The sequence below is a fragment of the Pelodiscus sinensis genome, chromosome 5 (genome assembly GCF_049634645.1).
Source record: "Pelodiscus sinensis isolate JC-2024 chromosome 5, ASM4963464v1, whole genome shotgun sequence".
NCBI lineage: Eukaryota > Metazoa > Chordata > Testudines > Trionychidae > Pelodiscus > Pelodiscus sinensis.
Genome location: NC_134715.1, coordinates 26,740,731 through 26,755,875, shown reverse-complemented (window position 1 = coordinate 26,755,875; position 15,145 = coordinate 26,740,731). Strand labels below are relative to the sequence as shown.

Genomic DNA, 15,145 nt, shown 5'->3' with positions numbered 1-15,145 from the left:
ATATGGTGGAGAGAATTTTAAATACCTGTATTTTTGTCTGTGGAAAATAATTAGGCAAACTTGCCAAATTAAACCTATTCCCAGGAAATAGATTTTTTTTTAACAAATAGGTGAAATATTAAGTCCCAATCATATGGTGATTTAATGCACATGCTTGTGTGTTTTCTGGGATAAGGGCTGGATTTTTCCCCCAGTATCTTTGTCATCATAGGAAAAACATGGGGAATAGATTTTATGCATGGAATGGCAAATGTTCACGACAGTTTCACAAGGCTGTATCTTTTAAAAGAAGCAGCAGATTGCAGATTTTTCTATGCTTCTTGGCCTTCTCTCTAAGATGTTTTTAGTAATTTTGAGTAAAAATGCTTCAGCAGTCTTTGTCTAAAGATCTTTCCCCATCTTTAGAAAAATTCTCATGATTTTTTGACAATCTGTAGATAAAATTGCTGGTGGTTGGAACTGCAGTGGTCATAGGAGCACTGCTCACTGTAGAGACTGCATGGTCTTTTCCAGGTGAATTTGGGTTTGATTGTTTTGAAAAATCACATATGCACAATTTATAGAGGATTTCTCCCTCCTCTCCCAAGCATTATAAGTAGGTTCCAGAGAAATGAGGACTCTGCAAGGACAGGCTAGGATAGCTTGATAATGAACTAAGATATAAAATGCTAGCTGACCAACCCAAACAACTTTCCAGGTTAAAGACATTATCTTGTTACTTTTTTTTCATTAAAATGAATCATTAGCTTGGTGGGAAATAACCAGTGCTGCAAGGGCAGACAACCTGAAGCTCTGTTGCCAGCTCCTGCACTGTCTGCCTTTATTTTAATTTTTACTATACAATGTATATTCGGTGAGGCCTGAACAAGGCTGCAGCCAAAACGGATGGAATTTTGGATCAGAGTTTGCCCTAAATACCTTTACCCCTGACTATCATATTTTCCGACGTATAACACGACTTTTGATGTTAAAAAACATCCCCCAAAAATCGGGGGTCGTCTTATACGCCGGGTATACAGCTTTGCGGCTTTGCAAAGCCTCGGGAGAAGCCGGCGGCGGGGCAGCCCAGGCGCGCATCAGACTATATTGCTACATGTGTAGCTACACATGCAGCATCTTCTGTGGTGTTTTATTCCTGTCCACATTCACTGATTTCATTTTTCATGAAGCCTCCTTTGTTGCTTCTAGTCACCAACCAAAAAGTATTCTGCATATGATGCTAATGTACTTGGTTGTTTAGGGAGGTGTGTTTCTGACCTTAGAAAAGTTTGACTATGGAGGACCCTCCTATGAAGTTGCATTAAAAGTTCTGGAAAATATACCATGTGAAATTGCATTTTAAATAAATTAATTCTTTGGAGTTTAATAGCTTTTTCTATCACAAAACTTTTCTTGTTATCAACCAGGATTTTGCTGTTGAAATTATTAAATCCACCCATGAATACTGGAAAGCTTTGCTTCATAAAAAGGCTGACGGAGGTTCTATAAAGTGGTAAGTATCTATTCAAAGCTATGCCTATTTGTATTGTATTCATTCTGTTAGTGTGAATGAACTGCTGCTTATGAACCACTTAGACTTCTTTGTTTTGATGTGGCAGTCACCTTTCTGGTTTTTACAGCATCCTGATAGATAATTGCTCTTTGCATGGTAACTACATAGGGTTTACTGGAAGTTACTCAAAAAATATATATTGATCATATGAGGACTGCAGATTATTTGTAGTAAATTTGAATAATGGTTTAAAAAACAGTTACCGTGTAATCTGCTGTCTTTTGCACAATGTTGCTAACTTTTAATGTCTTCGAATGTTAAGTTATATAATTTGATTATATAGCCAGGTGTACCTTGTTCTTATTTAGGAATTAATTAAATGTATTCACTTTAAAATATAGAAAGAAGGTTAGGGTCATGTTAGGCATTTATTATGGTAGTGTTATGCTATTATATTTTATCATGAAATTGATGTGCATCACTTCACATGCATTTATGATACATGAAGGCAATTAAGTTGTCAAGTTAGTCCTCAACTTTGAGTGTGCTTGTCCCCCATAAAACTGTTTGGGATTTTCCTGAAAGCCTCCATATTCCATACAAACTCTAATGAATCCTCTGCCTAGTATTTATTCCAGGCAGTAATTATTTGTTTTACAGTAGCACCAGGATTCCCCAGCTGAGATAGGGGCCCTGATGCTCTATACATGCTCCACAAAGGCATAGTGAGAGACGGTCCCTGCCCCCAAAGAGTTGAACAGTAATAGAATACAAAGAGTTGGAGAAGGGAGTGTATTATCTCTGTGTTGTAGATGGGGTAGTTGAGACCCATTGAGATTAGGTGATTTGCTGAAAAGCACCTCTTAACTCTGTGGCAGAGCTGGAAATTAACTCTAGTTCTTCTAGCTGCCATTCTTACTGGAATGTTTGAATTGCCTTAAAAGCTAATCATTGAGTCATCTTCATTGGCACTGATCACTGTTGATTGATACCACCCTTGTAATGTTGTGTTTAACATCTTTTGTCGAAATGTAATGTAAGTTGATAAAAACAAAACACAAAAATTAAAAGATTTATTGCAGTTATATCCATTTGATCTGTAGGTGTAGTCAGTAGCTTTCATTGCAGCTGGAACTATTTATAGTTCTTCCATTAACTCTGTAAGGAAATTCAGTGAAGTCTCAGAAGGCAGCAAGTTGTATCCCCTTGTCTTTGTGGGTTAGCAATCCTGGTTTTCCCCACCCCAGCCACAGCCCTGGCCTCTCTGTCCCCCCAACCCCCTTTTCAGCTTCCCCCCTCCCTCCTTGGCTTCCCCATCCTCCTTCCCAGCCTCCCTCTGGCCACCAGAGGAGGGCCAGAGCTGAGCCATGGGGTGTTGGGAGCAGCAGCAGTGGCTCCTCATGCTTCTCCACAAGCCACCTCCAGTGCGGAGCCTTGGGGTTTTCTTCTCTCCCTGCTCCCTGGCAGGAAGCCGGTGTGCTAATCTTGCCAGCACGGGGGCGGGGCGGGGCAGGAGAGTTCCCAGCTGAAGCTCCAGGCATACGGTGGTGGCAGTTCCCTGCTGGGTCCCGGAGTGTCGGGGCCCCCCAGCGCAGCAAGGAGCCGCTGCTGCCCCCCAACCCTCCTTCAGGGGAGCCGGGAGCCAGTGGGGAGCCCAAGGCACCCCTTAGGCGGGGGTGGGAGGAGAACCCTGAGCCATGGCTGCCTCTTGCCCTTCTAGGGACTCTGAGGCTGGGGGCTAGGGCGATGTAGAATGGAGTGATGATATCACTCTGTCGTCCCCGCAGGAAAAACTTCCTTTAATATATAGTGAGATTATGGTGGTATTCAATGATCTACAGTAATGGGTACCCGATCAATGTACAGGCACCCTTAGAATATATTAAGTCACATGTCAAATAACATCAGGGCATAGGGATAGTGAAATTTTTAACTGTTTGCTAGGTTATTGCATGGCCCTACAGAGGAAACTGTGGCAATGTAAACTAGTGATATGAAAGGTTAACTGGTATGCACCACCCTTACCTATTCTGGTTAATTGATGGGGGTCGGAGCAGCTTCCTGCTTGCCGCAGGGTGGAGCACCCCTGCTTGTGGCGGGGGGAAAGGGTGGCTTCAGTCAGCTGGAGTGCTCCCCTGCTTCCTCTTTGATCCGTTAACCAGTTAAACACTACATTTAACTGGTTAACCAATTAAATGGGATTTTACATCCCTAATGTATACCATGGCATGAGAAGTGTGAATATAGCTCCAGTTTAGCAAAGTTTAAGCATGTGCTTAAAGTTAAGCATAGACATCAGTGTGATTTAAGCAGTGCTTTAAATTAAACGTGCTTAAGTGTTTTGCTAAATGGGGCTAGCAATTTGGTGTGTGTGTGTGTGTACATATTTAAAAAATTATAGGCATAGGTCCTTCTAATTTTTTCCCATTCATGTGTGGAATAAATTCAGTTATGAACAGTGAGGCATGTAGGGATGTGCACCACCAGTAGAAACTCTTGCTGGCAGCTGTTGGCACTGTGGGTGCTCTGCTAATCAGCTGGGCGGCATTTAAATCTTAACTCGGAAAAGATTTCTTAAGTAGTTTGTCCTGTTGAAGGCTTAACAGCCATTAAATATCAAGTTTTGGCCAGATACAAATTTAAATGGCCTATTATCAAGCTAACTGAGGTGTTTTGCCACAGAAATACTGTCAGCATAATAGCTGCATGGTGTGAACATTCTTCTGACTCCTCGCTTACTACTGTCGACGTATGACTTTAACTAAACGTGTAATACAAATTCTAATTCATTATAGTCCTCCTATTGGTTTCCCGGAAAAATGTGTTCTCACTGTACTCTAGGGCTGATTGCTCAGTTCTGTTAATAAATCAGAGATAACTTGGTCATATCGAGCCTCATATTTTTTTTTATTTCAATGCACCTATTCTATATGTTAGTATATTTTAAAAAAAAAAATCACAGTCTTACTTTGAGGAAGGAAAAACTGCATAGTATTCCCTGTCGGGTAATGTCAATGAGATCTTACAAACCAAAGTCAGTACAGGCAGTCCCCGGGTTACGTACAAGATAGGGACTGTAGGTTTGTTCTTAAGTTGAATTTGTATGTAAGTCGGAACTGGTACATATTGTACCCCAGGTGTCCCCGATTCAGCCGCTGCTGAAACTGACCAGCGGCTGACTACAGGAAGCCCGAGGCAGAGCTGTTTTGCCCCAGGCTTCCTGGAATCAGCCACTGATCAGTTTCAGCAGCGGCTGACTTGGGGACACCTGGGGTAGAGCAGCTGGGGTGCTGCCAGGTTGGTCCCTGCAGTGCCGAAGTGCGGCGCAGCGGGGACCAACCCGGCAGCGCCCCAGCTGCTCTGTCCAAGGCGTCCAGATTCAGCCGTTGTTGAAACTGACCAGCTGCGGCTGAATCGGACACGCCTGGGGCAGAGCAGCTGGGGTGCTGCTGTGTTGGTCTGGTAGCGCTGACCCTTGGCGCGGCGGGACCAACCTGGCAGCACCCCAGCTGCTCTTGGGGACACCTGGGGCAGAGCAGCTGGGGTGCTGCTGGGTTGGTCTGGTAGCGCTGACCCTTGGCGCGGCGGGACCAACCTGGCAGCACCCCAGCTGTTCTTGGGGACGCCTGGGGCAGAGCAGCTGGGGTGCTGCTGGGTTGGTCCCGCAGCATCGCTCCTCGGCACTACTGGACCAACACGGCAGCACCCCAGCTGCTCTGCCCCAGGTGTCCCCAAGTCATCCCGCTGCTGAAACTGACCAGCGGTTGACTACAGGAAGCCCGAGGCAGAGCTGCTCTGCCCTGGGCTTCCTGGAATCAGCCGCTGATCAGTTTCAGCAGCGGCTGACTTGGGGACACCTGGGACAGAGCAGCTGGGGTGCTGCCGGGTAGGTCCCCGCAGCGCCGCACCTCGGCACTGCGGGACCAACCCGGCAGCACCCCAGCAGCTCTACCCCAAGTGTCTCCAAGTCAGCCGCTGCTGGACTGATTCCAGGAAGCCTGGGGCAGAGCAGCTCTGCCTCGGGCTTTCTGTAGTCAGCCGCTGGTCAGTTTCAGCAGCGGCTGACTCGGGGATGCCTGGGGCAGAGCAGCTGGGGTGCTGCTGGGTTGGTCCAGTAGCGCCGCACCTCGGCGCTGTGGGACCAACCCGGCAGCCCCCCAGCTGCTCTACCCCAGGCGTCGGCGAGAAAAGCCTGGCCTGCTGGGAGGGGGGGGCGCACTAGCTGCGCCCCCCCCCCCAGCAGACCAGGGAGACGCAGAGCAGCTTTTCTCGCTGCTGAAGACGCGGACGGTGGGACCGCAGAGACGTGCCGTGGTCCCGCTGCCCGCGTCCTCCGCGGCCTTGCTCCGTGTCTCCCTGGTCTGCTGGAGGGTCCCTCCCAGCAGACCAGGGAGACACGGAGCGGCTTTTCTCGCCGCAGAGGACGCGGGTGGCGGGACCGCCGCGGCGCATCTCGGCGGTCTGCTGGGGGGGGGGGATGCGCAGCTTGTGCGGGGTTCCCTCACCCCGTTCTTAAGTAGAGATCTGACGACGTAAGTCGGATCCACGTAACCTGGGGACTGCCTGTAATGGTATATATGGGTGAAGCTGCACTTAACTTCAGTGGAACTTGAGCCATTTATACTAGCAGAGAATTTGGTCTCCTGTTGCCATTGCTTTCCATGAGCATTAAACATCTTGGGTATTTTTTGAAAGAGTAGAGGTTTATGCCTGTTGATTGGATCCTTTACCTGAGGATTGTTTCCCTGTCATTGTGTCTATTTATGGAGATGTCTGGGGTTCTTTTAAGAAACAAAGGCACTATATAAAGGTAAAGTATTTAGTATATAAAATTGGTTATTGTTGCTTCATTTCTGACTAACTCACTTCTTGGTAGACCATTGGACTCTTTTCAGAGGTGTTTTAGTCTATTCCATTTTTTCTCATTGTTAATGTTTACTGTCTTATTTTTATTTTTCAGCACGAATGTTATGGTGCACGACAGCCCCTTTTGTTGCAGTGAAGAGGATGCCAGGTTAATTGTGCAATCAGTAAGGGCAAAAAACTTTTAATAGAATGTCTTTATTTAAAAAAAATTGTTAATAAGGCAAGCAAAGGTTCAAAAAATCCAGCACTGAAATAAAAAACACAAAGTGGTTTCTTACATTAAATGAAAATGTGAGGTTTGGGGAAAAAATGCAGAACACCGGTATTATGAGGGAAAATATCACCATTATAATATAAATGTCTTTTGCTGCAGTATAATAATTGTATTTTCTGTCAGGTTCATTATTGTTTTGCTGATTTTTGTTCCTAGGGTGCCGTTTTTTCTGATGCTAAATAGCAAGATTGACTGCTCTTTGTATCTAGCCTGTTGTCTTCTCTGTCTTGCTCTGTTGCCATGAGTTACCACCCTGTGCTAAAACTCATTGACTAGCTGACTGTACTCTCTAATCACTTTGTTTGCATACTTGCATAATTAATCTTTTGTTTGCCTACTTGCATAATTAAATGCATCCCTATACAAGGAAGGGGGAAATGTTTTTCTAAATGCTTGTTAAAGAATAGTGCCTTGTTCTCCAAATTAGAGTAAAATTCAAATATAAATTAATGTGAAATTCAAATACACAGGTTCTCTAAACTGGAAAACTGTTCTGCAGGTTTGATATTAACATGTGTAAATGTTACTGGAGAAGTTATTCCCTTTAAATGTTCTATATTGGAGACCACAGTTTAAGCAAAGAAAATGAAATATTAAGTGCCTGATTTAACAAAAAAGGTCAAATGTTTCTCACGTGTATTTGTTTTGGCCATTACTATGAACACATTGGTGTTTTGCACTTGCACGTGCATGTGCAGCTCAACTAGCCTTAACTGAGACCCTCAATCACTTGATTTGTGCACAATTCTAGCAACTGCGTCAGAGTAAGTGTCAAATGAGACCTTGGGCCTCTTAAAACCAAAGTTTGAAAAAACGAATGGTTTTACTTTCAAAAACAAGACACATGGTACATATGCACATTTGGAGACTTCCTTTCTAGCTGCCTCACTTTTTCATTGTTTACTTGTAAGATACAGGCTAAAATCTTCAGTAGCTTATACAAGTGATCTATCAGTGATCCAAAACCCAGGATTTTTAATGTACTGGGATGGTGAGTCAAATACTCCTATTTATTTTAGCTAGCTGAGGACTAATACATTTCCTTATAATGAATGCCTGTGGTATTGTATCTGCAATAAGCAGTTAAAAGTGAACTCCCTTAAAGTGTTGCTAGAAGATTAAAAACAGCAACATGTTATACATTCTACTCAGGGGAAGCTAAACACTGACTTTCCCATTTCTGTGCATTTAAAGGCTTAACTGACATTACCTTTTTAACCACCGGATCATTTTTTCAATTTAAGTGCGATGTAAGATATACCTCAAACCCAAACACTCTTCTCCCACGTCCTTCCCGCCCCTTCTTTGAGGCTCTGCCCCTGTTCCACCCCTTCTCCAAAACCTCACCCTGCTCATTCAATCCCCCTTCCTCCCCGAACCTCACTCACTTTCACCAGGCTGGGGAAGAGGGTTGGGTGCAGGCTCTGTTCTTGAGACAAGGGGTTTAGAGTGTGGGAGGGGCTTCGGGCTTAGCCCAGGGTGGGGGTTTGGGGTCCAGGGTGGGTTTCAGGGCACAAGCTCTGGGAAGGAGTTTGGGTGCGGGGGGACTCATGTCGGGGGCATGAGGTTGGATGGAGGAGGAGGTTCAGGGTGGGGACAGTCAAAAACCAAAAATAACCAACTTTGCAAGCAGTAAAAGAAGTAACAACCTCCCTCCATGTGTTTGGTGGGGAGATGAGAGTGAAGACCGACCACACACACACACACACACACACACACACACACACACACACACACACACACACACACACACACACACACACACACACACACACACACACACACACACACACACACACACACACACACACACACACACACACACACTCTCTCTCTCTCTCTCTCTCTCTCTCTCTCTCTCTCTCTCTCTCTCTCTCTCAGTGAATGAGTGGGTGAGTGACAGAGATTAGCATTGACAAGCTACCTCCATTCCTTTCTCTCTGTGTGGAGATAGGGTACAGAAGTGGGTGGAGGAGGGACACCCTTACATCAGCACCCCCACTCTTCTTTCCCGCCCCCCCTCGCCCCCCGCACAGAAAGCAGGAGGCTCCCACAGGGGCAACTCCAAGGCAGAGGACAGCAGCAGCATGGCAGAGGGTGGAGGGGCAAATGAAATGCCAGCGCTTGATAGCTTCCTGGCCAAACCAGTCAGCAATCACCTGTCAGAGGCTCCAAGATCTACTGGTAGATCCTGATCTACTGGTTGGTGACCACTTGGCTACTGTCGTTTTAACAGTGTAGTGTAAGGTAATAAGTCTTTGTTACAATTTCAAGAAATTTCAAAATCAGACTTTTCACTGTTGATTCTGTTCAGTTTCTGCATTTCTTATAAAGTATGTCTCTGCTTGAATTATTAGGTATGTTTCAACATGTTAAAATGATTATAACGTTTTTATTTAGACAAGAAATGTTTGTTTCAGTACTTACATTTGTCCCTAGTCCCATTTATCTGGTTAAAGAAAATTGTTAGTAAATATCTGTGTTTTCTCTATGCTAGAATTTCCTGTCTTTTTTCGTGTGTTAAAACACAACTAAAAATTATAGTTCGGGCATATTATTTACTTGGACAATGAAAATAAATGAAACAGTTGTCAGTTTCAAGTCCTTTGTGCTGCTCTGTTTGGATTTGAAACATTTCAGGTAATTGTTTTGTTTCATTTAGATTATATTTTTGAAAATCAGTGGAAGTATTTCTACTGCTGGTGTTTACAAAATCTAAATTTTAAATACAATTTGACTAGCTACTGCTCTTTTTGACTTTTTTTCTTCCTGCTCTCATTATTCATTTTCCTTTCCTTGAATGGTTTCACAGTTTCTTTGAGGTACTTTCCTCAAATACCTCCCCTGCTTGTGCTGTTTTTACAGATTTTTCTTCTTTAATATTTTTATCTAAAGGTACCCAATTACTCTTAATAAATGCATCCTTGAGTAAATTGCACAATGTTTTATTTTGAATTTTTAATGCATGCTATTTCCAATCTAAAGTAACTTGCAGTGGAAACAATACAGCCTTTTAACATTCTTTTGAGAGCAAAATGTCAAATTCCAGATATTAAATTTTAAATGGGTCTTTTCCATGGCCAAATTCACTGCAAAAGATAAAAGGCATCCTCCATGCATTTTTACAGAGACTAGAATGCCTAGAATTTCCATACCTAAGAACAAAATAAAAAGCAAAAATATAAAGAAATATTTTTGCACTGATTCTGCATAGATGCTGATACTCTTGTTGTTGACACATTGCCCATGGATAGACCTGTTGACTTCAATGTGATTTAGTCTGTTGGCATCTGGCCCTTCATAATTTTATGGCCTTATAGTTGAGGTTCAAATGACTTGTCAGTATGGGAGATTCATTTCTGCCTGTTACCTAATGCATGCACTTTGGGATGGTTTCCGCCTTGCTTTTAAGTACCCAGAGTTGACTGCTTTGTAAGAGTGTGTTTCTCTCTGGTTTGTTCTCTGTCTTGTAAATGTGTTTTACTTTGTTGATCTTTGTCTCACTTTACTCTTCACTGATAGCTGAGTTTCAGGGTAGTTTTTGGAGTTTCAGGACAGTTGGCCTAACATTAGTGAAAGTCAGGAATGTTTCCCTGAAGTTGGAGATACCTCTAAGTAAAATTGGTACAATCAGAGAGCTCAGGAGTGGTTGACTGTGTATGAAAGCAGTATGTACTGAACAACTGAAATACCCCAAATTACCCTTGTATTCTGTAGCCAGACATACACTAGAGTTTATAACTGTTGACAGAAGTTGAGAGTTTCTGGTGTTCCTGATCTTTCTCTATTTCTTTCCAAGCACCAATGTTGGTGCACACTGGAAAGTAGATGCTGGAACAATGAAACATGTAGCAGGATATGTCTGTGTTAAAATGCACCATTTACTTACTTCCCAATCTATAAATTAAAACTGACCTGGCAGGCAAGCCTTGTTTAACACTAATGCCAAGAACTGCTTGTTTACTTACAAGAAAGATGCTTAAAACATTTTTATAAAGTTGGAAAACCTCCAAGATAAACTATAAATAGCTTGCAGAACAGTTTATCTCAGACTTATCCCATCATTCTTCCCTTATAATACTGGAAAGAAAATGTGGTAGAACGACTTTGCTGGAAGAAGTATCCGTGGTAAAAGTACTTTGGTAGGAATTCTTTCAAGACAGAAGTATCTTTAAAAAGAGGAAAAGGGGCAGTTTTCCACTGAGAACTTAAAAAACCCACCCAATCAACCAAACGAAAAAAATAACCTGGTATATTTTCTATGCGATTACATGTGGACCATAGGACACTTGTGGCTAAAACCCAGGAAAAAGTCCTTATTAACAATGTAGCCATGCCTTAAGAATGGTGAATTCCCATATCCTTCCCTCTTAATCTGATGGGGTGTTAACTCTATATTCAAATGCTCTTACTTTAAATGTCAGTGTCAAATATTTAATTGTTGATAATGTTAGCAGATGGGATAGGAGTGAAGCCCATGTAGAACTGAGATTTTCTGAAGGGAAGGAATTTCAGAGGGTAGGAAATAGAAGAGAGAGGAGAGAAATAGGAGGATGGGAAAGGAAGTAAGACATAAGTAACACTGATCCTAAATGTGAATATATTTGCTCACCTCTCTAGTCCAGCACTCTCGAGACCTGACGGTTCTGTACTAGAGAATTTTCTGGACCACAGGAGGTCAATATTGTCTAGCAGCATTACCAACACTTCCACTGCTTATGGGACACTTAGAGGATATTTAGGGGCAAATTAGAGCTAAATAACTGCACAGAACACTGAGAGCTAGGACTGGTAGCTGTAAACAAACTTTATGGGATCACAGGAACCTTGGCCACACCTGTGGTATGTGGACATCTGAGTAACTAAAATCATTCTGGACCACAGGTGTTTCCGGACCAGAGAGTTCGGGATTAGAGAGCTTCAACCTGTACTACACAGGTATTCATCTGCTACTGCTAGGTCTGTGCCTGTGTTTGAGAGAGAGAGATTTGGACAGGTAGTAAGAACAATGGAGATATGGAGAGGTGTTTTCATATGGTTCCAGTGTCATGTTTTTTGTGCTAATATCTGTTGATTTTCACAATAAGATAACTTGGAGTTTGGATACTGTTTATGGAATGTTACTAATATTATGGCTTTTTTTCTGTAGGCACCACCCCCTGTGAGTGGAGATTCTGTTTCTGCTGAAGGTACTGTTTATTGTTACTTAACATGGCAATATACATTTTTATTTAGTTTTCTGTTTAAAAAAAACAAACAAAAAACCCCTGACATAGATTAGTTGAAAAAGCTTTTGTGAACTAAGCATACTAAGCATTAGAAGTTGGGGGGAAATGCTTACATAGGGCGAGATTATGCTGTCTTCACTTCCCTTGAGTAGTAAAGGTTGGACCTCCTTGGTCTGGTAGCCTTAGGACCCAGAGAGGTCCAAACTCCCCAGACCAGGGAGCCAGACCACAGATGTTGCCCAACCAGGGTGTCCTGATTTAGTGAGATATAACCTGTACCTTAGACAATGTATAGTTCCACTGAGGCAAAAGGGACTACAAGTGGCATGAAGTACTATTCAGTGTTGCTAAGGGTACTATAGTCTAGTCCGTGTCAGTCTAGAATAAGATGAGCAGTCATATTAATATTTTTCTGTTTTAGAAATTATGGAAGGCCACATTTATCCTTTTAAAGAAATGTTCCTTTGCTTATTTTTATTTCTTCCTTGTGGCAACTCTAAAAATGAAAACAAAACAAACTATTCCACAATAAACAACAAATGATCTGGTAGTACTTTATAGACTAACAAAACATGTAGACTAACAAAACATGTAGATGGTATCATGAGCTTTCATGGGCACAGCCCACTTCTTCAGATGACTGGAGTTTTGAGTTTAGGATGTGTAGACCCAAAATAAATGGGGAGTGGGGGGGGGGGCGGGGAGACAGGGAGCACAGGGTATGGCAAATCAAAGGGAAAAACAGGAAGGTAGAGCTGGAAGTCAGTAAGTATCTGAAGATTGGGTAGTTAAAACAAAGCAGATAAGAATCTAAGTCAGTAGATAGTATCCTTCTTAACATAAGAATCTATACAAAGAGCTGTCTGCACCTTCATTGAATGTTAGGTTGATAGTGTCCCAACCATCCTTCATCACGATTGAGTCCATTAGCATGAGAATTGAATTTGCAGATGAATTCTAATTCCAATGCTTCTCTGTGTATCTGGCTAGTAGAATTGGTTTGTGACAAGACAGCCACTTGAAGATCTTTTAAACAGTGATTAGGAAGATTAAAGTGTTCCTCCTTCCTTCCCCCCCTATTTATTTTGGGTCTGCACATCCTAAACTCCAAACTCCGGTCATCTGAAGAAGTGGGCTGTGCCCACGAAAGCTCATGATACCAATTTGTTGTTTATTCCTGTACAAATTAACTCGGCTTCCCCCTGAAGCTATCCCACAAAACTAAGCCAAATTTACTTTTTCACTGTTAGTTAAAGCAAAATTGCCCCTCTCTATTCTTGTGGAACTGATTTTCAAGTTAACAGAAATGACCCAATAAAGATAACTCAATATGCTTTGCTTACTCAAAAAAAAAAAATGTGGTTGGCTTTTTAATGCCCGAAGTACTGTTTGAGAGAAACGTGCACTATTAGAAACTGGAGGAGGGGAAGGGAAAGACAACAAGAAACTGAAAATCTTGAGTCAAGTTCCACATTCTTCACTAAGTAACATCTGTGTAATCAATTTCATGGGAAAGCAAGTTGCATTCCTTTTGTCCTTATATGGTATGCCAATAAATAGCATTTATTTACTAATGTATTCCATCTCAAGCCTCTGACACCACACTGGCCGCAATCTGCCTAATCTTTGATGTGTGCAATACATCAAGGCTATATGCTATTGTAAGATGTAATTTTCAATGAAGTTGTATCACAAAATAAAACGTGGGAGCACTCTGTATGTGGATTGATTAATTGGTCAAGGAGCTGTATGTGTTTGGAAGAGGAGATAGAAAAGACGCTGAAAGTGTAGAATACTGTATTTCTGAGTGTTTGCATTTGATTATTTATGTAGAATTAATCCCATTCTTGATGTGTATTTTTGTTTTAGTTGATGTGTGGCACTTTCTTAACAAGTGATTATCGGATTGTTCTGAAGTCATATCATCAGATCTTGAATCATGCCTCATTTCCTGAGTGTTGAAGACAGGCAAGCGAAGGTACTAATTGCTGGGTTTCTGTTGAAGCAACTTTGCAAGTAGCATAAACCCTCTACCATGTAAATAAACTGACATTTTTAAATGGTTTTGTTTCTTTGTGTGGTGTTTTGTTTGTTTCTCATCTTGAAAACTCTGGTTTCTCTGACCATCAAACCTGTACCAGAAGAGGTGGGGGACAAAAGTGGCTTCAATACACATTTACATCCTCCAGACGTAGAGGTGGATTTGGGATGGTCATAAGCCAGTTGCTCATAGCCCTCAAGGGGCTGCTCTAGCAACCATGGGTCACAAGGCTGTAAGGCAGTGGTCTCCAACCTTTTTACACCCAAGATCACTTTTTAAATCTCAGAACAAGCGAAGATCTACCGCCCCACCCCTTCATTGAAGCCCCACCCTCTCTATTCTCCTCCTGCCCATCACTTGCTATCTCCAGCCCTTACTTACACACTCTGATAAACAGTTTATTTTTAAATTATGCGATATATAAAATTAAAATGACATGTTTATAGTTATGAAATACATGGTCTGTTTTTTATTCATGCTATTTAAATCTAAAATGAAGCATTTATAATTATACATTTTGTGGGGACAGAGTTCTGTGGCTGGGGGCAGGGGAAAGGGAACAGGGTGCTGGGAGGGCAGAGGACAGGATTCTGCAGCAGGGGACAGAGTGCCAGTGGGGACAGGTTTCTGCAGCTGGGGATAGGGTACCAGTGGGGACAGAGTTCGGGGAGTGAGGACGGGAATAGGGACAGAGTTCTGTGGCTGGGGACAAGGGAGTGAGGAGTGGGGCTGGGGAGTGGGGTGCCAGTGGAGGCAGAGAGTCCCCTGCATCTGCCTCCTCCCAGGATCCCCTCTCCCCCCCCACCCCCCCGCAGAGGGAAGCCAGCGCGTGCCTCCTCTGGGCCCGATCCCCCCGCGGTGCAGGGAAGCCCCGCGCGCACCTGCCCCAGGGCCGACCCCCCCGGCGCAGGAAAATCCCGCGTGTGCCTGCCCCAGGGCCAACCCCCCTCCCCTAGCACAGGGAAACCCCGCGCACGCCTGTCCCGGTGCTGACAGCCCCCCCCCCCACGCAGGGAAGCCCCGCGCGCTCCTGCCCCGGGGCCGACCCCCTCGGCGCAGGGAAACCCCGCGCGCGCCTCCTCCGGGGCTGACTCACCTCTCCTGTGTGGTGCAGGGAGCCGATGCTCCCTCCTGCAGTACACCTGGCAGAGCAGCTAGCGCACTTCCGGAATCGCCGGAAGTGGCGCTAAGCTGTGAGACTTCTGTCCTTCCCGGGAAGCCGACACTACCTTCATGTTCACTTG

General features: G+C 43.6%; 1 protein-coding gene across 2 annotated transcripts in view; it reads left to right on the top strand.

Annotated features, from left to right (window-relative positions):
- The window catches only part of PPA2 (inorganic pyrophosphatase 2), a 48,029-nt gene extending 34,105 nt beyond the window's left edge, over positions 1 to 13,924 (top strand). For both annotated transcript variants that reach the window (XM_014571623.3, XM_006119315.4), the window contains 4 exons: positions 1,407 to 1,492; positions 6,453 to 6,522; positions 11,782 to 11,821; positions 13,730 to 13,924. In XM_014571623.3, coding sequence (XP_014427109.2) covers positions 1,407 to 1,492; positions 6,453 to 6,522; positions 11,782 to 11,821; positions 13,730 to 13,758 — 225 coding nt within the window. In that variant the 3' untranslated portion in view covers positions 13,759 to 13,924. The remainder of the gene's footprint in view (positions 1 to 1,406; positions 1,493 to 6,452; positions 6,523 to 11,781; positions 11,822 to 13,729) is intronic.
- Positions 13,925 to 15,145: the final 1,221 nt, after the last annotated feature.